This window comes from Phyllostomus discolor, chromosome 8, assembly GCF_004126475.2.
Source record: "Phyllostomus discolor isolate MPI-MPIP mPhyDis1 chromosome 8, mPhyDis1.pri.v3, whole genome shotgun sequence".
Classification (NCBI taxonomy): domain Eukaryota; kingdom Metazoa; phylum Chordata; class Mammalia; order Chiroptera; family Phyllostomidae; genus Phyllostomus; species Phyllostomus discolor.
Genome location: NC_040910.2, coordinates 39,442,215 through 39,466,256, shown reverse-complemented (window position 1 = coordinate 39,466,256; position 24,042 = coordinate 39,442,215). Strand labels below are relative to the sequence as shown.

The following is a 24,042-nucleotide window of genomic DNA, read 5'->3' as shown; positions in this document are numbered from 1 at the left end:
ACTGGTTTTAAGAAACACCAGCATGTATGGGAGCATTGAAAGTTCTTAGACTGTGGGAGTGCTGAAGTCTGGGAAGGAAAATAGCAGGGTCCCCCTTGCAAACTCAGCTGGGAGCCCCAGGTCTGGAGCAATGCGAACTCTCTCCTGCCCAGAGATCACTGGAAGTCCCTCCCACGTGATCCCCCCATGCGGAGGGACTCTCGGGAAGTCAACCTGGATCATCCAAGAAGTTTGAAAACCTTATTTTTTTAAAGCAATCTTTTAAAAATTTTTATTTATTTATTTTTAGAGAGAGGGGAAGGGAGGGATAAAGGGAGGGAGAATAACATCAGTGTGTGGTTGCCTCTCATGTGGCCCTCACTGGGAACCTGGTATACAACCCAGGCATGTGCCCAGACTGGGAATCAAACCGGTGACCCTTGGTTCCTAGCCTGTGCTCAATTCACTGAGCTACATCAGCCAGGGCTGAAACCTTTAAAAACTACCCCCCATCTTCAGGGTTTTGACGGGGAATGAAATGACAAAAGCAGGACTGTGTGTGTGCAAGCGAATACACCCACCTCAGGAGACCTGGGTTTCAGACCTACCTTCAGCGCCATCATCTGTGTGATCCTCTGTAGTAACTTAGACTCATTCTCTTAAAATAGCTTAGGCATTTTGAAAATTAAATAAGACAGTGAAGATATGAGTGTTGTAAGCTGCAAAATGTTCCTCAGTCAAAAAGTAGTAATGTTTTATATAATTTTTAATTGAGATATAATTTGCATGCTGTACAATCCACCATTTAAAGTGTCTAATTCAGTGGTTTGTAGTGTATTCACCGTGTTGTGCAACCATCACTGCCATCTAACATCAGAACATCATTATCACCCCAAAAGTAAACTTCATGATCAATAGCAGTCACCCCATTTCCCCTCTCAACACCTTTCAGCTTCCTAGCAACCACTGACCCATGCCCTGTCTCTGTGGATGTGCCTGTTCTGGACATTCCACACGAATGGAATCACATGCTGTGTGGCTTTTGTGTCTGGCTTCTCTCACTGAGCACGATGTTTTCAAGGTCCACCCATGTTGTAGTGAGTGTCGGCGCTTCACTCCTTTTCATGGCTGAGTAATATTCCACTGTGTGGATGGGCCATATTCTGTTTATATATTCATTTGTTGATGAACAGACATTGGACTGTTTCTAATTTTGTCTATTGTGAATAGTACTGTTATGGATAGTCATGTAGAAAGTTCTTTTTCTTCTTTCTTCTTCTTTTTATTGTTCAGTTACAGTTGTCCCCATTTTCCCCCATTACTCTCCACTGTCCTACCCACCCCTCCCCATTGTCTTTGTCCATGAGTCCTTTATAACGTGTTCCCTATGTATGTTTTGTGCAGACAGATGTTTTCATTTCTCTCGGGTTAGTGGATCCTGGGAGTGGAATTGCTGGGTCAGATGATCTTTCCAGGTTTCACCTTTTGAGGAACAGCCAGACCGTTTTCCACAGCACCTGCATCTTTTTCCATTCCCACTAGCTGTGTGCAAGGGCTCCAGCTCCTCCCTGTCCTCACCAACACTTGTTAGTGTCTATCTTTTTTATTCCAGCTGCCTTAGTAGGGTGGAACTGGTGTCTCCTCCTGGTTTGATTTGCATTTCCCTAATGACTGAGGATTGTTGGCAACTTTTATGAGCTTTATTGGCTACTTGCATTTTTTGGGGAAAAAAGTCTACTCAAATCCTTTGCCCATTTAAAAAATTTTGGTTGTGCCTTAGCTGGTGTAGTTCAGTGGACTGAACGTGGGCGTCTGAGGCAAAGGGTCTTGGGTTCAATTCCTACTCAGGACACATACCTGGGTTGTGGGCCAGGTCCCCAGTAGGGGGCATGCAGGGGCAACCACACATTGATGTTTCTTTCCCTCTCTTTCTCCTTCCCTTCCCTCTTTCTCTAAAAATAAATAAAAGCTTAAAAATGTTTTGGTTGTGTTTTTATTGTCGAGTCCAAGGTTTCTTTTTTAAATTTTATTTTTCAATTACAGTTTACAGTCTATATTATTTTGTATTAGTTTCAGGTATATAGCATAGCGGTTAGGCAACAAGATTTCTTTATATATTCTAAATAGTATACCCTTATCAGATCTATGATTTTCAAATATTTTCTCTTATTCTGTGGGGTTTTCTTTCATTTTCTTGATGGTGACCTTTGAAGCATATAAGTTAAGGAATGCTACTTTAAAGATATTTTCCATTTTATCATAAGTAATGCATGCATGATACAAAATTCAAAGCTCTCTCACCCTGCTCCCTATACCCTCTATTTCACTACTCCAGAAGCAACCCCTGTTTATGGTGACAAGAATAAACAGGGGTTGTCTATTTAAAATATTATATATGTCCTGGCTGATGTGGCTTAGTGGACTGGGTGCTGGCCTGTGAACTGAAAGGATGCTGGTTCAATTCCCAGTCAGGGCACATGCATGGGTTGTGGGCCAGGCCCCTAGTTGGGGGCCAGGTCCCTAGTTGGGGGTGTGCAAGGGGTAACACACCAAATGATTCATCTCTCTCGCACATTGGTTTCTCTCCCTCTCTTTCTCCCTCCCCTCTCTAAAAAATAAATAAAATCTTTATAAAATAAAGTAATAAAATACTATATAACTGCGATGTAGCCAACATAACTCAAATTCAAGTTCTTCTACTGGCATGCTGTGTTTCTTTGGTTACTTATTCTCTTTGAGCCTCTGTGTCTTCATCAGCACATCAGGGATGATAACCCGTGCTACACAAATGGACTAAAGTAACGCACAAAAGTGGAACTCAGCAAATGAGAACTGGAGTTACTATTCACCCTGGAATAAATCTGTTTGGAGACAAATGTCAAGTGGTTGTCAACTTTTATATTGCTTTGTTGCGAAGATGGAGCTGGTCCTGACACATGCCAGGAACCTTTAGCCAAGCATCTTATAGGGTCTGCTGATGAGGTCAAAATGCTTTGGGTGTGTGTGAATTTTTTACCTTAGGAAATGTTGTTTTCATCTCTGCTCAGACAACAATAGTAATAATAACAATGACAACATAATCGTATCTATTATGTATTGAGGACTTCCCTCCTGTAGGTACTGTGCTATTTAACTATGTTATATGTACCATCTTGTTTCTCCCTTGTCACAACCCTGGGAAGTCTCTACCGTTACTCTCCAAAAGACTGAGAATCAGAGAGGCTAAATAACCTTCCCTAGGTCACACAGTAAATCAATCTTTTATACTTTACTAGGTTTTAAAATAGTATCCACTTGATTTTGTGGGGGTGGGGCGGGGAGTAGGGATTGAGGTGTGGGTGTCAGGACAAATCTTTGCCTCCCTCCTTCATTTTGTTTTAATTGCCGGGGCAGGAGTGGGCATGAAGTAGAGGTATGCCATCCCGGCCTTTCCTGAAGGACTCATCCCCAAGCCCCTCTGGCAGGGTCCAGAGCCAGGTCAATTCAGGTTTCAACATCTTTGCTCATGGTCCCTCTCTGGGCCTCAGTTTCCTCAAATGTAAGGTAGAAATCATAGGACCCCTGCTTTTTCCCCAGAGCGTAATCAGGATTCAGTGCCATTTTTACCCAGGAGTTCCCTCCCCTTTCTGAGTCAGGTTATCAAATGTGGAAAACCAATGCAAGACACCTGAGGCTGGGTGGTGGTCCCGGGGAAACTGACCCACTCCTAAAAGCTTGTAGCAGGGGAGTAAGACCATTTGGGACTAAGACCTGAGCTTGGGTTATCTGCAGGAGACCAAGCACAATCCTGAGACCTGCAAATAGTGTTTCTACTTGGCCCTTTTAGTCCCAAGGGTGATAGCAGGGTGGTTTAAGGAAGGAAGCAGGACTTACATGCCAGGCAGGGTCGTTAGAGCAAAGTCCTTCAGTTCCACCCGCTCCCTGTATCCGTCGGCCCCTCCCTCAGTTCCTTCCCACCTAATTGGGGTGAGTTTAAGGGTTCCAGTCGCGGGGCTATTACTTCTCCTCTGGGGGCCTCATGGGGTTCCCCTTGAAGCCAAATTATTACAAAAGCCATTTCAACCTGTTTGGGAGTTTAAAGGCGCTTTTAACACGTTGTGTGAAGAGGCAATAAAGTGCTGGGTGGGGTGGGGGGGGAAGCTTTGAAGTCAGAGAAAGTAAGACTGGGTCCATTGCACCTATGGTAGTGGTGCCTGTAAGGTAATGGTGGTAATAATGCTAATAACTAATAAAAATAACTAATGATAATGATAATAATGCGATTAGATGTTAGAATGGAGGTAAAGGAATCCCGGACAGAGCTAGCCACTTGAGAAGCGCTCAGTAAACGTCAGCTATAAAGCAGGTGCTAACTCTCACAGTCCAAGAGAACGAGGAAAGGGAAACTGAGGCCCGAAGCCCCCCAAGCTGCTGATCACAACAGCCAGCCCTTCCTCAGGCGCCTACTGTGTGTAGTGGGCAGCGGCGAGGCCGGGTCAGACTGTTCTCACCGCTGTCCCCTCCTCCCCCTCCCCCTCCCCCGCCAGACCTCTCCCACGACCGGGGAGGAAGTGGGAGAAATAGGGGAAAAAAAAGTTGGCTGAGCCAACGCCTCCCCACTCCCCACCTCCGCCCCTCCGGAGCCACGCAGACCCTTTCGGGAGCGGCACGCAGGACCCAGGCGTCCGGTGCCGGGTCCCTGTCCCGCCCAGCAGCCCGCGGTTGGGTGGGGGAACTCGGAAAGCCTGGAAAACAACAGTCCAACCCGCCCCTCGCCAACCCTTTCCCCCGCTACGCCTCTGGCGCAGCGGGCGGAGGCGACTCCTTTATATAATCGCGGGCGGGCAGGTTGACTATTTCATTTAGGGACCCGGGAGCCCGGCGGACACGAGCTGTCACCCCAAAGCCCGCCCCGGGTACCTTCTATGGTTGGGCAAAACGAGGCCCGGGGAGGGCCAGGGGCCTGCCCAGAATCCCCACCCTGGCGCCCCCCACTCAACCCCAGCTGCCCGGGCAGCCGCGACCCACGCCCGTGTCCGTCCTAGCAGTGCGCACAGCCCTCCCCACCCCCGCTGCCAGCCTGCCACGCCCCAGGCGTCGGGGGCAAAGCCCGCGCCCCCCCCGCACCCTCCCCTGCGCAGAGGCTGGGGGCCTGTTTATCTGGAGGCCCCCACCCCCCTCCACCCCGGGGGGCCCGCTCCCCCCGCGCCCCGGGGAGCTCTGGGGCCAGATAAGCTGGCAAGCTGGCACGGCGCCGCGCAGTGGGGCGGAGAGGTCAGAGGAGGGGGGGGCGCGCTAGGGGCGGGCTGGACCCCCCCCAACTTGACAAAACCTAATAACAACCCGGTCTCCCCGGCGCAGCGGGCGAAACCCCACGGGAGGGCAGAGACGTGGCAAGAGGGGACCTGCCGAGCCTGTTCTGGCCTCCGAAGCCGGGGGGGTGGTGCGGGCTGGGCGCGGGCGGGGGGGGCCGGCGGCTGCGGCACCTTTAAGACAAGGGAGGACCCCTCTTGCCCTCGGAGAAACCAGGAAGGGAGTCGCGAGCATCATACGGGGCTTTGGCTGTACTGTACAGTTACTGTAGGGGCAGTGACGCCGCCGCCGCCGGAGCGAGGGAGAGACGAGGGGAGGGCGAGCGAGGGAGAGAGCGAGACGCGGACCCCGGAGGCGAGCGGCTGAAGAGCGTAGTCCGAACTCCGGGCCCCGGCCCCGTGCGCCCCGGCCCGGCCCGGCCCCGGCCCGGCCCCGCGAGGTAAGTCAGCGCCAGGCGCGGCCCCTAGCACAGGGTACAGGGTGGGGACAAGCCGGGGGCTCTGCGCCCACCCCTGCCCTCTCGGGAAGGGGAGATCCGAGGACCCAGGGACGTTCCGCAAGTTTAAGAGGAGGGGGTGGTTGGCAGCTGCTTGGAGGCTCGATGCGCCCTGGATCCCGAGCCCGGGGAGGGGGCGCCACCGGGATGGGAAATTGGGGGCGAAGTGCATGGGCTTGTGCGCCAACCGCCTCCCCCCACCATCCCGGGTGCATGGCTTTTCGGGGCTCCCAGGCGCGCGGAGAGCGGGGGAGGGGAAGCGGGGCTGCATTGAGGGTGGGGGGAGCCGGCGTGGGGAGAAGGGGGGCGCGTCGCGTGCTAAGTTTGTTGCTGAGTACTGGGGGCGCTCTCCCCGGCCCAGAGGCCTATTCCGTGCTGCGTCTATACGTTGGAGTTGGCCAGGATTGAGCTCCATGGGGTACGGGGGGGAGGGGGCTGAAAAAACAGGGAGGGGGGCTTTGCTGAGGAGGGGGGAGGGGTGGGGTGTCCGGGTGGGCGGGCATGCTCGCAGGGCCTTCTGGGCGTCGTAGTCTTCCTGCCACTTGCAGCAGGTAGACGGCAGGCGGCTCGTACTACAAGTCCCAGGATGCGTTGCGGCGGCGGCCGTCCGCGGCCCGCGAGTAGGGGCGGTGCGGAGGAGGGGCGGTGAGCGGCGGGCCGGCGAGCCAATGGACGCTGGTGGATCGCGCGGTGCGGTGCTGGGGCAGACCCAGCAGGCTCCGGGGCGGGGCCTGAAGCCAGGCTCCCCTCGCCGGGGGCCGGTGGCTGTCCCCGGCTTCCGGCTGCGCGGCCCGCGGGCCGGCCCCCTTCCCGCCCCGGGGCCCCTCCCTGCCTGGTTGTGTAACCGTCCCCAGCCCCCCCTCGGCCCCCTGCCCCGCATGGGGGGGGGGGTCACCCATTCGGTGTTCCCCGGGGAGGGCGGCGGCCGTGGCGGCCGCGCGGCGCAGGCGAGCCCGGGGATGCGCGGCCTACTGCAGGCCGGGCCCGGGCGTGGGGGAGGCGGGCGGGCGGACCCAGATCCGGGGTAATTTGCATCACCCTCCCCCCAGTCCGGGTGGGGATTGGCCGCCGGCGGCGGGGGGTGGCGCGGGGCCAGGCTCACTGCCGTCTCCCGGCCCCTCGGAGGAAGCCTGCCCAGCCGCCGCCACCGCCGCCGCCGGGGCCGGGCCCCCTCGCCGCTGACCTGGGAAGGAGGTAGGAACCCCCCGCTCGAGCGGTGCGGCGGGGGCCCGCAGGCCGGGGCGGGGGCCGCGCGCTGCGGCCGGCGCGGGGGAGGGGGCCGCTTCCTGCTCCTGCCCGGGCCTGACTCATCCCTGGGTGGGGGGACCGGCTTGGCCCCTCGGCCTGCCCGCGCGGCTGCACTGCCCCGGCCCTGGGAAAGGGGGCAGAAAGCACGCCTATGCACTGCCCGTGCCCCCAAAGCGCGTGACCCTGTCTCCTCTGGCCCGGACCCCCCTCCTTTCCCTTGACGCCACCACCACGTGCGAACCCTGAGCCGGGGCAGAGGAGGGGTGACCTGGTGGGATCTAGCTCCCTCTCTCACTCTACCTCCCTCCCCAGCGAGGGGCCTGGGAACCAGGCAGGGGCCTGAGCCAAGTGCTGGAGCTGGGTGCCCTCCCACCCCCCGCATCCCTGGGCTCAGGCCTTTGCGGGTTCTGGGAGGCACTGCCCGCGCTTGCTGGGGAGCCTGGTGGACCGCAGCAAGAGAATACTGTCAACCAGGCCGGGACACCCAGTGGGCACCTACTAAATGTTTGGGGAATGCAGCCAGCAGTTGGGAGATCGGCAAAGGGGAGGGAGGCAACTCTTCTTTCCCCCTAGCCAGGTGGCGGAAGTGAGAGAGCTGTTGGCGCCCCTTCCCCGGGTGTGCCCACCTGGCTCACCCATGGGTGGCAGGCCTGGTTTGCTTCCCCTTTCCCTGCCAGCTGCCTCCAGGAGCAGGTTGGCCTAAGAGAGGGAGAGGACGTCTAGGATTCCATAAATCCCCCCCCACCAACAGGGCCAGGGCGTAACCCACAGTGTGCCGCTCCCACACTGGGGTGGGGGCCTCCCCAGGACCAGCCAGTTACTTCCTATTGGCAGAGCTGGTCTTGGGAGAGGTCCTGATAGTCCAGGCTGGGCCCTGCTGCTCCAGGCCAGGGCGTGGGTGGGGGAGGACTTTGCCCCCCAGGACCACCCTGGGTGGGGCCCCTAGGCCATGCCCCCTAGAGCTTGCCAGGCACTTATCAGCTGGGTTCGGGTCTCTGTTTACCGCCAGCCATCGCTGTGGAGACCAGAGCCTGGGGGATAAGGGGGGTGGGGGGCAGGAGCCGATGGCTGGAAGAGCGAAGCCCTGGGATCCGCATGCCTAATGAAGAAAGAGGAGCCATCGGGGACACTGAAATTTTAATTCGTGGGCCACTTTGGGGGGGTATTTATTGTTCAACTCTGATTGGCTGCCTAGTGGCCAGTCAGCACCCAGGCTGTGCCAGGAGCCACAGAACTCTCAGCAGAGGCCCTGGGAGAAGCTGCCTGGGTGGCTGCAGGGAGTTGATGCATCCCTTTCTCTGTGTGGGAGATAGAAGCCCAGCAGAGCTCAGCCTTTGTCCAGTGGGGAAGGTTCCAGGGCAGCAGCAAGTCTTGTATTTGCTTTTTTACTTCCCTTCTTTTCCTGGGGCCCTCTGACCCACAGCCGGGTCAGGCTGGTGGCAGTCCCCATCAACATTTGAGGAAACTGAGGCCTAGAGGGGAGACTCAACATGAGTGCTGGAACTCAAGGACTTAAGGCAAACCTCAGAGCGGATGCCTTGTTTGGCAGGGGAGACTGAGGCCTGAGGGAAGCAGAGAGCAGCCCAAGGTCGCCCAGCTAAAGCTGCGCCTGACCCCTGTGGTCTGCCTTCCCCTGTGGCCTTGTTCAAAGTCCTCCCTGTGTCCTACCCAAGGGACACCTGCCCACCTGTCTTCCACAGGGCGAGGAGGTTGACAGCAGGTGCCTGTTGGCCAAATAGAGCCTCCCTGGGACTTACTAAACTCTTTACCCAAAGAGAATAGTGGGGCTCAGAGAGGGCCTGAGGTGCCCAAGGTCACACAGCATGAGCCACAGCTCTGTTTTCCAGCCTTCCCTGGTAGGCACCTTTAAGGCCTTCAACACCCTTTCTTGCTCCCCAACCCCCAAGCCACAGCCCTGCACCTTGGCACCTTGGCCACCAGAGATGGGCAGGGCCCTGGGTTTTATGACCCATTACACCTGAGGAGGTCACCTCACAAGAAGGTAGGACTCAGGGCCAGCCCCTCTGAAGCTGAGCCAGTCCTAGGAGGGTAGCTGCTGGGCTTTCCAGCACCAGCGCACTTGCTGCGTGACCTTGGATATGCCTGCTGGCTTCTTGAAGCCCAAGTGTTGTCTCCCGCTTCCTCTGGAACATGGGCTTGTTGTAGGGTCCCTCTGGGTGGTGCCTGCAGATCTGCCTGTTTTCTCCTTTCTTCTCGTGGAGGAAACACCTAGGTCCGCTAGGAGTGCGGCAGGGATTATGCTGGAGTGTGTGCCGGCTGGGTACCTGAGAGACCATGAACTGCTCTGCAATAGCCCTGGGCAGTGGGGGACCAGAGGAACAAGCTTGGGTGGGGGCCACTGTGGTTCAGTCCCAGCCTGGCCCTTGGCTCCACCTGAGGTCCACTGAGGGAGGTCACTTTGCCCTGCCACCTTGAATTTTGCCATCAGCACAATGGGGAGATTATCTTCAGCCTAGAAATGTCATTGTAAGGATTTCTTCAGTGAATCCTCAGCAGTGTTTGTTGAGCCACTGCAGTGCAGTGTCAGGGCCTGTGGGAGCCCCTCCTGCACTCCTGTGCTGGTGCCCCTTGGGGTTAGGGCCCCTCCCCTGAATTCAGAGGTGTTGGCTGGACTCCAGCCCTGCCCTGGGTGCCCTGTGTGACCTCTGGCAAGCCTCCCTTTTTTAGGCCATCATAAGGCAGCTCTGAGGGGGTGTGGGAATAAGCTGTCCTCAGCCACAAGGCCCCCAGGGTGGGGGATTTAGTCACCTGCTGGTACCTGGGAGCAGTGTGTGGGGGAAGGGGAAGGCGCCCTGGGAGGACTAGTTAGGCAGGACGGAGCCAGGTGGCCTGTGTTCAAATCTGGCTCTGCTGTGTAAACCTGGGCGAGTCACTTTCCCTTAGTTTTCTGACCTGTAAAATGGGGCCTCAATTACAGACCCTACCTCCCAGAGCTGAGAGAACAGATGTGGAGATGATTGAGATCAGACCTCTGTTGCCCTTAGGGCCCAAGGCCCAAGCTTGGAGCACCAAAGTGCAGGTGCCACCTGGAGAATCTGGCACTCCTTAGGAGCGTGGCCAAAGGACCAGCCCCTCCATCTGTCCTCCCAGCAGGCTGTGGACGGCCACTGAGTAGAAGCATCCCCACCCACATCTTTCTGGTTTAACTGGAAAACAAGGCCTGGTCCCATCTCCCATTGGGATATGTTCGATGGGAGGGAACGGGCCAGATTTATGGGCACAGGACACTGGGGCCCCAAGAGGCTGAGTACCCCTTTGTAGTTTCCAGGCAGAGCCCTCCACCTACTCAGGCTGGGGGTGGAAGTGAGGGTTGTGCCAGCGCTCCAGGTGACAAGCAGGCCTCAGGGGAGGGAGGGAGAGGTCTGGAGGCAGAGAGGAGCAGGACTCCTAGAGGTCCGCCCAGACCTCTCATGGGCATCTGGGAGAAGTTGGGTAAGTAGATGCGCCTGAGCAAGGGCAGGGTAGACAGTGATGGGATTCTTCGAATCCTGGCTTTGCTTACTTTCAGTGACGGGAAGCTCATTCCTTCCACCTCACCCTGAATGGCTCTCTTCCCGGGGCTTCCTCATGGAACCCAGTCTTGGGCTGTACTTCCTGGCGCATGACAGCACTCACATCGTGGGAACAGGGTGAGCCCGAGCCCCACCCATGAGTTGGGGTCAGCAGTATCCCCAATGACCTCATCCCCTCACACCCTCACCCCCCCCCCAACACACACACTTCCCACTTGCTTGCAGTCTTCCTGCCTCTGGCCTTTAAGGCTGGGGCAGGAAGCCCCTCCCCATTTAGGGCAAATAAATGGACACATAAAATGGCCGAGGGCCTGTTTGCTGATTTCTGGCCAGAGGGAGGTCCTGTGAAGACAGGGGGAGGGCTGGCGATGGGCAGCCAGCAGTCACCCTGAGCCTTTGGTGCCCACCCCCTCAATCGGGACACTGAATTCCTGTCCCATTAAACCCTTGTCCAGAGATTGGGCCAGGCGGGGATTGGCACCAAGTCAGGGTAGGGTAACCCGTCAGGACAACCTTGCAACACGGCTGTGTGCCTGGGAGGTGACGGGGGCAGCCGGGCGTGGGCCTGGCAGCTGACCTGGATACCAGACTTGCTGTGTGACCTTGGGCCAGCTGTCCACCCTCTCTGGGCCTGGTTTCACTCCCCTGGTTTCTTCCTTGTACACCACAACCCACTTCCTTGGCACGGTGGTGAAGTTCAAAAAACCCCACATCCACAAGGGGAGAGGTGAACAGCCTTGTTGGGGACACACTAGCTAGCACACAGTAGGTCCCCAGGCAACATTTGCTGAATGGGTAAGAGTAGGACTCTGGACTTAGAGAACCCCCAGCCCCCTTGCCACTGTCATGACCCCTGAGGAAACAGGCACAGAGAGGTGCTCCCTCTTGCCCCAGGTCACCCAGCTCGGAAGTGGAGGAGCTGGGGTTTGGAGCTGCCCATGTGTGACACGTAGTTGGTATTAATGTCTCTTTGGTTTCTTTCATATTCTTTGTGGGTACAGGGGCCTTGACCCCTTGTGGAGCTGTCCCCTGTCTTACACATTCCTCCAGAACGACTTTGGGTGGCAATTACCTGAGTAGTGTGGGTGGCAGGAAGGAGGTCCAGTCCCACCCTCACCTTGTGCCTGACTGGAAAGCCTACTCCTTCCTTGGGTCCCTTCTCTAGGTACCTGCCTTCAGGCCTTTGCCTCTACTGTTCCAATGCCCAGGATACCCTTCCTGCGATCTCAGGGTCCTTCCTGTGTGGCACCTGCTGCTTCTGGGACCAGGTCAAGGCATTCTTGACCTCACCCCCGGTGGCCTAGCAGTTGAGTGGCAGCAGCTCAGGCTGCTTCAGGTCAGAGAGTCTGAGTCCCCACCAGCCGGTCTGGCCATCTCTCCAAGCCTCTCATCTGTAAAGCCAGAGTTTTATAGTGGAGAGGATGAAATGAAGGTGCATGTTAGCTTCTGAAAATTCCCAGGTACAGAGGAGGGCCCCCATGGAGGGCTGAAAGCCCAGCCTGGTCCTGCCTCCTTGGAAAGAAGCTCCAGCAAGTGATCCTAGGTTAGATGGGAGGTGGGACCAGCACTGTCCATGGTCCTGTGTGTGTCGGCTAGCAGTGGGTGGGGCTGGGCGTGGGTTCTCAACAGCTGTAGCTTTCATCTGGTTGAATACTGTGTTCCTACTATGTGCCACCCAAGGAAGGGCCCAGCAGAGGGGCCTATGAGTGGCCATAGGGAGGAGGGCACCCCACCTCTCGCTCAGGAGGAGCCTACCGAGGGCCCGCCCCTAGGCCTGCCAAATCAACTCAGAGGCCCCAGGGCAGGTGATCTGGGGGATGGAGTTGTGATGAACACGGTGGGTGTGGGCCTGAGCTCAGGGGATCCTAGCAATGGCTGTTGATGGGGAGGGGCTTCCTGGAGGAGAAGTTTTGTTGGCTTGTCACTACCAAGGAACCGCTACTTATGGGGTACTTGCTAGGTGTCTGTGCCAGGGCACACAGTGGGTGTTTTACTTCCAGGCCCCACCTGACCCACCAAGAGGGCTCAGCCCTATTCCTTTTCCCACCTAATAGGCTCCTCTGCCTTCTTATTAGAGAGAGAGCCTTGAGAGGCCCAGGTGGGGTGCTGGGGCCCGGCAGGCAGGAGGGATGTGTTCCTGGGGAGAATGTGGGTTAGGTGTCTGCAGAGCCAGTTTAGTTTCCAGGGCAAGGGTGGGTGGGGAGCCAGCCTCTCATCTCTTATCAGCTCTTGGACCCCAGAACCCATGGATCAACCTTGATAGTACCCTTGGGTGGGATTCTATAAGTCACTGAGCCTTGGTTTTCTCATCTGTAAAATGGGGGATCCTGCCTCTCTCATGAGGACTTTTCTCAGCTGGCACATCCCCAGACCTTGCCCTTTGAGGAAGGAGTCTGATGGTTATCTGGAGAAATAGAGTCTTCTTCTGGGAGGGGACAGGGACATGGACACTCAGGTCCTTTGCACATGGCCCACTATACCCAGCTGGTGGAGACCAGTGCCCCGTGTCAGGCTTAGAGCCCAAGCTTGCTCCTTTCCAGCTGGTTGGCTTCCGGCAAAGTGGAGGCCTGGGCATCTTAACACTTGAAGTAGGGCTGTGCCAGCCCCCTGGCCTGTTGCTCTCAGTTGCTCATGGGAGGGTGGTCATGGGTGGGGGTGAGTCACCTGAACTATTTCAGGTCCCAACCTTGAGGCAGCTGGAGACAGCTCAAGGTCCAAGGGGAACTTAGAGGCACCTGGGGGACAATGGCAAGCAGGGCCAGGGTAGCCATCTTGTTGCATTGGTGGCCTGGATGGGGAGGGGCAGATGAGGAGGGGCCAAGGCCTGTCTGATCCAGAGCCACATCTGCCCACTTACTCCCTAGAGCCAGGGGCCAGACGGCAGATGGTAGCAGGGGGTGGAAGCTGCCACAGGGAGGTCTTCGATGGCCGAGCCTCAGATGGGGTCGACCTCCATCCTCCTGCTCCCAGCAGCCACAGCTGAGCTGACCCCCCTACTCCTTGCATGTGTGTGCGCGTGCACAACCCCCCCCCCCCCCACTAAGGGCTGACCAAACAGGGGTGAGCCGCCGGGAGTGGAGCAGCTGGTGCAGTCTTTGGGAAAGAGGGCAGGCCTTAGAGAGAGACGTCCTGGGAAGTGTAGTGCCTGCCTGCCCTGCTGCACACAGGCCTCTGTGTCAGCAGAGGGCCCAAAGGCCTGGACCCCACTCCCAGGGTGGCCCTGGGTCAGCACAGTCCCGTCTGGGCCTTGTGCTGGGCTGCACCAACCCCGGGCTCACTTGCCAGGCTGACCACCTGAATCCCACTCTTGGCTGGGCGGCCTTGGATCTGCACAGTCCTGTCCTGGCCTTGTGCTGGGCTGGGCCACTTGGCTGGGAGGTGGTGGGGGGTGGATGTCCTGGGGTCCTTGGGAGGCTAAGGAAGGCCCAATTTGGCTTGTTGTCTGCCTTCCAGGATCTCTGGCCCAAGAGCTGACTGGTTGGGCCTGGAGGAATGTGGGTTGTGTTGGGTGGCTTGGGACAGCCGGGGGCTCCCCAGAGAGGGTGGAGGGGTGGGGACAGGAGCCAGAGGGTTGCACAAGCGCCCAGTGGGTGGATGAGTCACAGCCCAGGAGAAGGCGGAAAAAAGGAGGGGTGGGGAGAGGGGTGGGACAGACAGTTCTCAGTGGCCTGGCTCTTCCAACGGCCTCTGCCCATTTGACAGATGGGGAGATTGAGGCTTGGAAATTGACAGGGCCTTGTCCTGGCTGCACAGTGGAGACAGGTGCTGAGAATTGGAGAGGGCTGGGCAGGCAGGAGGCTTCTCCTTGACAGAGTTGGCCGGGGTGGCAGGAGAAAGGAGTGTCAGGTGGTAGCCTGGTTTCCCCCGTTACTCCCTCGCAGGGCCGTGCTGAGTCCTGGGGGCTCCAGTGGGACAGAAAGGGGTTTGTCCTTCAGAGTCATTGCCACACTGTGCCAAGGCAAACCCATAGTCCCAGTGACACCAGCTGGATTTCTGTATCTCTGCCTTGCCCCTGCCTACTGTCTCAAGAGCCCCCCAAGAGAACTAGATCTCGCCCTGAGGCTGCACTATGTGTCAGAGAGGCCTGGTGGGGATGGACGGCCAGGCTAGTTGAGTACTGGCCCTCAGGTCAGACGCCCTCGGTTTAGCTGGGGTACTGCTATGGGGCCTTGGGCACATGGGTTGCTCTCCCTGAGCCTTGTCTTCTCATTTCTGCAGTAGAGACGGTGCTACCTGTGGGAATGCAGGGGGTAGGCATGACAGCACACCGTGGGAGCCTTGGGAAGATCACTGTGGCCTCCTAGGGAGGGTGTGGGTAGAAGGCTGAGCTCAGAGTCACTAAGAAACAGCCTGTGTTGGGGCTTTTTTCGAGCACCTACTATATGTTCCTTCATCACCATAAATTGCCCTTTGGATGGGCACTTCTGTGAGCCCTCTAGCGGAGGGGTGGGTGCCAACCTTCATCTCTTAAGCACCCACAGTGGGTTTTGCCAGCACAATCTCACATTCTGCAGTCCAATGCAGAACCAGACATGGACTGCCCTGGTGCACACCTGGGGAAACTGAGGCTGGGAAGGCAAGGTGGGGCACTATTCTGTGGGTCTCAAACCCTGGTGGTGTCTCCCCATACTCAACTACCCCTTCTTTCTTGGTGCTACAGGTCTCGGCGCAGAAGATGGCTGGCGGCGTGGACGGCCCCATTGGGATTCCGTTCCCCGACCACAGCAGTGACATTCTGAGCGGGCTCAACGAGCAGCGGACACAAGGCCTGCTGTGTGACGTGGTGATCCTGGTGGAGGGCCGAGAGTTTCCCACACACCGCTCAGTGCTGGCAGCCTGTAGCCAGTACTTCAAGAAGCTGTTCACGTCGGGCGCTGTGGTAGACCAGCAGAACGTGTACGAGATCGACTTTGTCAGTGCCGAGGCGCTCACGGCCCTCATGGACTTTGCCTATACGGCCACGCTGACTGTCAGCACAGCCAACGTGGGTGACATCCTCAGTGCCGCCCGACTGTTGGAGATCCCTGCTGTGAGCCACGTCTGTGCTGACCTCCTGGACAGGCAGATCCTGGCGGCCGATGTGGGCACCGACACCGGGCAGCTGGACATGGTAGATCAAATTGATCAGCGAAATCTCCTCCGCGCCAAGGAGTACCTCGAGTTCTTCCAGAGTAACCCCATGAACAGTCTGCCCCCCCTCTGCAGCTGCCGCCGCCGCCGCAAACTTCCCATGGTCTGCCTTTGGCCCATCCGATGATGACCTGGATGCCACCAAGGAGGCCATGGCCGCCGCTGTGGCTGCTGTGGCTGCCGGCGACTGCAATGGCTTGGACTTCTATGGGCCTGGCCCCCCAGCTGAACGGCCTCCAGCTGGGGATGGAGACGAGGGTGACAGCAACCCGGGTCTGTGGCCAGAGCGGGATGAGGACAACCCAGCCGGGGGCCTCTTTCCACCCCCTGTGGCCCCAACGGCTGCTGCCACGCAGAACGGTCACTATGGCCGGGGTGGGGAGGAGGAGGTAGCCTCACTGTCAGAGGCAGCCCCGGAGCCAGGAGACTCTCCCGGCTTCCTGTCGGGAACAGCTGAGGGTGAGGATGGCGATGGGACTGATGCAGACGGGCTTGCGGCCAGCACCCTGCTACAGCAGATGATGTCGTCGGTGGGCCGGGCGGGGTCGGCAGCAGCGGGGGACAGTGATGAGGAATCAAGGGCAGATGACAAGGGGGTCGTGGACTACTACCTGAAGTACTTCAGCAGTACCCACGAGAGTGACGTCTACCCAGCGTGGTCGCAGAAGGTGGAGAAGAAGATCCGGGCCAAGGCCTTCCAGAAGTGCCCCATCTGTGAGAAGGTCATCCAGGGCGCTGGCAAGCTGCCGCGGCATATCCGGACGCACACCGGTGAGAAGCCCTACGAATGCAACATCTGCAAGGTCCGGTTCACCAGGTGAGCCTGCGCCACTATGGCAGGGGGCTGAGGGTGGCGGTGGGCTTCCTGGGTTCTTTGCCCAAACTACAGCCACGCGTGAACTCCCTCCTGTACACACACACACACACACACACACACAGCCTCTGTGGACAAAGGCAGTGCTGCCCTGCCCTGGATTGACACCTTCTTCATTTCAGGACACCCCCCCACGTGCCCCTTGAGAGAGTCCTTTGGGTGGGGAGAGTGCAGGCACTAAACCAGATGACCACACAGAATCTAAAATGTACCAGGTGGTGCTGCGGGAGGCTGGAAGGAAGAACACCAGCATTTGCTCTTCTTTTTCCCATGGCTAGTTCTTCAGGCTGGGGGCGAATTTTTGCTTTGGGAGAGGCCCACAGCCCAGTAGGAAGCAGAGAGCTCTGGTTGTTAGAGCCACTTTACGTCTCCTGTGAGCCTGGGAACTAACTTCATTCAGCCAACATTTTTGCACCTGCTAGGTGCCAGGCCCTGATCTAGGTGCTAGGCCCTGATCTAGGTGCTGTGGATGCAAAAATAGAGAGACAGGCCGAAAATCCCCGTGGGGGCGACGGAACATGTGTGAGATAGAACCACAGAATTGATAACACTAGCTGGTGGAACACGCTAGGGAGGAGAAGAGCGAGAACAAGGGGATGGCCGTGGGTGCTGCTGTGAGCAGAGCTGAGACCTGAAGGAGGAGGGCGGGGAGGGAGGGAGTTGTGGGGAAAGGGAAGGGCGGAAGAGCAGCCAGTGCAAAGGTTCTGAGACCAGTTCAGCTTGGAGAATCACCCAGGGGAGGGAAATTGGCACAAGAGCCACAGGGCTTGGTCCTAGGGCGGGAGTTTGAGGCTGGGCTAGGCTGGGGAAAATTTGTGATTCGGTCTTAGAAGCCCAGAGGTAGCCGGCTGGGCCTTGCAGGCCAGCCTAGTGGGGGCAGGGGCCGACGTGCAGGGGCCTGGCCAGGCTGGGTGACTCAGCACCACCCCCTACCCCCACCCACCCCGGGGTTCCCCCAGCCACACCTACCCATACCGAAGAAAGAAGCCATTGTCCCAGCTTCCCAGCTCTGCCCCATGGGGACAGGACCAGGGGGCTGACCCCTAGACCCTTCCCCAGCAGGCCAGGAGAGGAGGGTGTGGCCTGGATTCCAGGGATCTAGAGTGCCAGTCAGGGGCAAAGGACACACCAGGAAGGCGGGCAGTGTAGTTGGTGGCCTGGCCCACCGCTTTGGTGAGATTGTGGTTCTGATAGTTTTGGGGGCTCCCTGCTTCTCCAGATGGGGGTGTGGAGTTGACTGTGGGCCTTGCCCTCAGGGGTCTCTGGCCTATGAGGAACAGCCTGGTGAGGGCACAGCAAGCCAGGGTCTGGAGAGGGGAGCAGGCTGACCTGTGACCTCCACCACGGACCTCAGGCTGTTTCATCCTGACCTGGAGTTCTTTTGGCCACCCCATTCCTAACCCAGGGCTGATCCCATTTGCAAGTTAGGGAAACTGAGGCACAGAGAGAGAGGCACCAGGTCAGGTCTCTCTTCTCCCACGGGCCCACCTGGCTTCTTTCTGTCCCTGACCTAGGTCCCCAGCCCCCACCCCTTCCTCCAGGCCCAGGGGCCCCTCTGAGTCACACTAGAGAGTTGAGTAAGCGGGGCCTGTGGTGGCAGGGGCTATAATTACCCAGGCCGGGGCTTGGGGTGACGAAACTGTAGCTGACTCCACCTCCACCCCAACTTGGCACAGCCCCTGACCCACTGTGCAGCTTGGTGCAAGTCACTTGCCTCTCTGAGCCTCAACCGGGACATCTCTGTGTAGTGCTCGCACTGTCGGAGTCCCTGCTGTCCCCTCTGTGACCCGGCCCCATGCAGTGGTCTGGGCAGGGCACCCAGGAGACTTGGCAGAGCCCCAGACAGGAGGCCTGTTATCTTCCTTCTGTTGATAAGATGAGGAATTCAGAGAGGTTTAGCCTTTTGTCCAAGGCCATACAGCATGCAGGGTCCGAGGCACTTTTCAGACTGTTTCAAGGGAAGAGAGGGCCTCTTTGTACCCCCTTGTACCATTTTGCCCAGGACTGCCCCTAGCCACAGCCTGCCTTCCTGAAAGGGTCACGGTTTCAACCTCAAGGCCAGCAGGGGTCAAGGGGTTGTCTCGGGAGGGGGCACGACCCAGCGCCCGCTGACCCTCGCCCCATCCACAGGCAGGACAAGCTCAAGGTGCACATGAGGAAGCACACAGGTGAGAAGCCATACCTGTGCCAGCAGTGCGGGGCGGCCTTCGCCCACAACTACGACCTGAAAAACCACATGCGTGTGCACACGGGCCTGCGGCCCTACCAGTGCGACAGCTGCTGCAAGACCTTCGTCCGCTCCGACCACCTGCATAGACACCTCAAGAAGGACGGCTGCAATGGTGTTCCTTCACGCCGCGGCCGCAAGCCCCGTGTCCGGAGCGGGGGGCTGGGGGGACCTGACCCCAGCCCTGGGGCCACTGCGCCGCCCAGCGCCCCCGCCCCACCCGGCTCCCCTGAGGCCCGGCGCAATGGCCAGGAGAAGCACTTTAAGGACGAGGACGAGGACGAGGAGGAGGCCAGCCCTGATGGCCTGGGCAGGTTGAATGTAGCAGGCGCTGGCAGAGGGGGTGGCGATGGGGCCACTGGGAGCCCTGCCGATGGCAGCTTTGCGGCTGGACTCGCCTGAATACCAAAAAGAGAAAACAGAAACCCAAGAGACAGAGAAAGAGCGAGAAATCACCCACCACCCGTAAAAAACCATACAAAAAGAAAATCTATCTATATACAGATATCTATATCGAGATATATATATATACAGATATATATATATATATATATATATATGAAGCGTCACAGAATCTAGGATAGTGCTTTTCTCAGATTTTTCTCTTTCATGATGTTCTCTCCCTCCATGGGGACTCTTGCCCTCCACCCCCAGCTCCCCTTCCCCCCATCCCATCAGTGGGTTTTGGGGCTGGTTTGGAGTTTGTGGGACACAAGGGTTCTGAGTTCCCTCCTCCCCCCCGGGTGCCCCCAGCATGGGGTCTGGGGTCCCATTCGAGACCTGGGCAGGGCCCCAGGCCCCAGGCAGGGATGTGGGCTGCTGTAGCGGGTGGGGAGGGTAGGACTAGGGTGGGCTTTAGTTTTTTCCCCTTGCTGGTTTCTATGAGTCTTTCAGATAAGACCTTAAATGATTTCTGTCTGCTGTGAGTGGACGTTAAATTGGTCCCTGTCCCTCCCCCCACCCTCCTTCCTCAGGGCACTTAATAAGTGGGGGTCTCCCCCTTGATCTCCCCTATGGTCTCGTCGCCTCCCATCCTTGCCTGTGGTCCCCTCTGTCTCCTGGCCACTGAGACACAAATGTATTTATTTCCAGGTGTGGAGAAAGGGGGAAAGACAGGGGAAGAGGGGGTACCAGGTGGCTCCCAGGGGCTCCTGCTACCTTCCTTCGTGGCACTTAAAACTGGTGGGGCACCTGGAGGCCGCAGCTTAGAGTGCCCGGACCACCTCCATCTGTGTCCCCTGACCAGGCCGCCTAGACCCCCATGCAGAGTTTGGAGATTTAAAACTGGTCTTTACCCTCTCCTCACCTCTCCCTTGAACCCTCTCCCAATTTTTTAAAGCACTTTTTAGATTGTTTTTCCCTCTTTTCCTCCTTAAAAACAAAATTTATATATAGAGAGAGATATATATATATTAAAAATATATACTTTTTCTCAGAGGAGCAGGCAACTGTGGGGTGAGGCAGCCAAGGGCAGAGGGAACCCAGGGTCTTACGGTGGCAGGGATGAGGGGAGAGAAGAGTCCAGAAGTTCCAGTGTCACAAAAGCAATAAAAAGATTTTACAAAATGAAAGGAAAAAAAAAAACAACCAACCAACCAACCACAAATAGAAGTCTCGGCACTTTGTAACAGAACGGGTACTATATCTTAATTTAAAAACATGTTTACAAGTTGCAACCAACTTCTATGAAAAGTTGAAAAGACAAAAAAAAAATAAAAGAGCGAGAGAGAGAGAGAGAGAGAGAGAGCGCAAAAAGAAATTCCTAAAAGCTGATTTATTTTTGTACAAAATAATAAAAAAAAACCCACCACCAGATGTAGAATCCACTTCTGTTCCCCGAGCTGAGAAGGGGGTCAGGAAGGCCGTGGGTGAGGGCGAGGTCTTCTGAGGGAGTCTGTGCTTTGCCGCGGGTCTCTGCCTGGCAGGCAGGACTGCGGGGTGTTTGTGTTTCTGCCATGTCCCCCGTTCCCTCCCATGCTGCCCCCTTTTTGGTTCTGATTTAGAGATGTCTCGTTACCCACTAGCCATACAATGGCCACCCGTGTCTGTGGGGACCCTCCTTACTGACTCCCTAGCTCAGGGATGGGCCCAGGAAAGGGCTGGCCTTCCAACCAGCCAGAGCAACCCAATCTCCCCCCAACCCCTGCACCTGCCCCTCAACCTCGCTGTCCTCCCACCCTCGCTGCTTCCTGGCTTTCCACCTTCCAACATGGCCACCTTTCCTTGTGGCCACCGAGGAGCTGCCATCTTGGGTATGCCATCCCTGTCGAGGTGGGTGACAGGGGGCCCCTCCTCCAGGGCTTTACACGCCCCCAGGCACCCCTCTTTTTACTCAAAGGCACTGACTGTCATCTGGGGGCTGGCACCTGCCTCCCCCAGCCTCTGGCTCCCCAGAGGCCCGGTGTTCACCGAGCCACAGGCCACGGACTGGGGCCAGGGCAGGGGAGACCACGCTGCCAGAGGCCAGGGCTCCTTCACCCCCTTCTGCATATGCAACGCCTAGTCTGGGACCCTGTATATAGGCACACCCTGCTGAGCTGTGATCTTCTTCGACAAAGCCCGAGGTGGGGAGGGTGCCCCTGCTCCCCGCTCTAGTCACTGGCCTGTCTCCCGGTACCCCTTTGCTCTGTGACAAACCCCATCTTCTCATCTATTTCATTTTCTTTTTTTAAAGGGAAGCTTTTTAAGAAGGCAACATTCATCATTGTTTCTACAGGATAGTTTTCGTCTACTCCCGGCCTCCCCCAGCCCTTCAGCCCCACAAAAATGTCTCAGGAACCCCCCCTCCTGAGGGGGGTGGCAGGGGAGCCCAGGGCCGCGTGGCCTTGGTCACACCCCGGCATCACGGGGAGAGCTCTCTTCAGAGGACCGTCTGTGGAGGTCAAGCACAGAGCTCGAGCACCCAGGCCAGGGGTCCCCCCCCCCACCCTACCCCGGCTCCCAGAGAGGTTCCCTGAGGGGATAGCCCTCTCCCCCTACCCACACACCTCCTTGCAATAAAACCAACTGAAAAACTACAGCTGTCGTCCTGGCCAGTGGGGGTGACTGGACTTGGGGGAATCGAGGCCTCTGGGACTACGGTGGGGGCATGGGCTGAACCCCGCCGAGCACACTTTAACACAAAGCTCTTTGGGAATTGCACTAAACCCCAGCTTCCGCAGCCCTGCCCACCCACTCCGCCTTAACCCCTCTTCTGCTGCCCGCCAGCCTGTCCCGGGGGCCACAGCATCTGCATGGGCCCAGAACTGGGACCCCTACCCGCCCAGCCCAGCCTCCAACTCCGCGCAATCACATACTGTATATAGATGTGGATCGATTTTATTTTTATTCTTTAAATTAAGGTTGTGATAAAGTGTTGCCAAAGATACTGCTGAATTCTCGTGTTTCAGGAAACAAAATATTTGAGGGGGAACGTGCTGACTGGTCGGAAAGGACACAGCAAACAGTTTTTTTGTTTGGTTGTTTGGGGTTTTTTTGTGTCTTCTTTTTTTGGGGTGTTTTTTTTAACTGCCTGGTACAAAAAAGAAAAAAGACAAAGTGAAATTGTTATTTCCATCATCTTGGTGAAGTTGTGTGGATGTGTGTGCGCGCATGTGTGTGAGAATGAGGTCCAGGCTGGGGACTTCAGGTGGAGGCTCCGGGGCGAGCCATGCGGCAGGGGTGGCGGGTGTGGTGGGACGGGGGCGCCCAGAGCCTCCACCTGGTGTGGTCTCCAGCCTGCAGGACCTGGAGAGGAAGGTAGATATCCTTGCTGCTGCTCCCTGCGTAGCCCCCCTACCCTGACCCTGACCCTGCCTTTTGAGATTAAAAGAAAAAAAAAGGCCAAAAAAAAAAAATAATTTAAAAACCAGTGAATGTAAAGTGCCGGACCAGGCCCAGCCGGGCACGGGTGCGGGCCTGCGCCCAGCCAGGCTCCAACAGGCCATACCAAAGTCTGCCCCTCGGGCGGCCTGCCCGGGAACCCCATGTGGCCATCTTGTCTTGTCACCCTGTTTCTACAGGGCTGTCCCTCTGCTTCCTTCTGAGGGGGGTCTCAGGTGGGAAGGGAGGGTCCTCCAACCCCATCCAGGATCTTCTGGGGAGTCTGCACTACTGAGACCTGTTGTTTGTGTCACACATGGGGGACCAAGGCAGGGGTGAGGGCCCTCCGGGACCGAGGCCATCCAGGCGGCCAGGATTGTAGGAGGCAAGACAGAGAGTGAAAGGAAAAAAAAATTAAAAACCAACAAAAAAAGCAAAAATCCTATTTTTTGAGAAAGAAAGATATTTATATTTGCAGTTTTATTTTAAAAAGTTATTTAAGCTGAGGAAGCAGCCTTCCTGGAGTGGCGGTGTCGGCCGGCACAGGGCGGGTCAGAACCTGGGGGCCCGGGCGCCTAGGAGTCATAACCTCAGAGTTAAGACTAGCTCGCACTAAATATATAAATTTTCATAGTGGGGTGAGGGGCAGGACCAGGAGGCGAGGGGGCTGGGGAGACCTCCACCCCACGGCCCAGGCTGCCTGGAGGCCACGGCCAGGGGTCCTGATGCCCAGGTACCCTCCAGCCCCACCCAGGCCCAGACACAAGGTGCCTTGGACTTTGGGGGACCAGGCCTGGTGAATGGGGGGTCGGGGGCACAGAGCACAGACATTCCATAGACTGTATTTGAGAGTCTTTATAAAATGTGGGAGATTTAAAAAAAATGATAAAAATGCACTTTTGGGGGGTGGGGGGAGAAGCTTTAAAGGTAATAAAAAACAAAAACAAAAAGACAAAAGATGATGAAAAACCGGACATAAAAATCATTTTTCTTGTACATAAAAAAACCACTAAACGCAGCCTGTTACGACCGCTGCTGCCTCATTTGCCTGATTTTGATGTTCTTCTGTGTTTCGTTGGAGGGAACCTGGGGAGTGGGGATGGAGGGTTTTAGGGGCCCCTTCCATGTGGGTTGGACACCTGGTTTATATCACTCGGGGGCCCCTGACTTGGGTTTCGGAGGACCCAGTGCTCACCAGCTTCACCCTTCCTGCCAGGCCTGGGGGAGGAGTGGGGAAGGGAGGGGCTTGGACACAGTGACTGAGCCTCTGAGCTCCAGAGTGGGGTAGGTGTCGGGCAGTGCTGGGGCCTGCACCCCTACGGAGGCGACACCCCCAGATGAGGGCAGGTGGCTCCAGGAAGGGGCCGAGGGACGGTAGGGGCAGACAGGAAGAACTTGCTGGGTGGGTTCCTTGGTTACCTCCAACTATAAGGTTGCTGGAGGCCCTGAGCAGGGTGACCTT

General features: G+C 57.1%; 1 protein-coding gene across 1 annotated transcript; it reads left to right on the top strand.

The window, feature by feature from the left end:
* Nucleotides 1-6,558: 6,558 nt before the first annotated feature.
* On the top strand, nucleotides 6,559-23,611 carry ZBTB7A (zinc finger and BTB domain containing 7A). Its single transcript, XM_028519880.2, is given in 4 exon segments — nucleotides 6,559-6,961; nucleotides 15,209-15,748; nucleotides 15,750-16,495; nucleotides 18,683-23,611. Coding segments are annotated over 3 exon segments (1,770 nt in total). The 5' UTR covers nucleotides 6,559-6,961; nucleotides 15,209-15,223; the 3' UTR covers nucleotides 19,182-23,611.
* The last annotated feature ends 431 nt before the right edge of the window (nucleotides 23,612-24,042 follow it).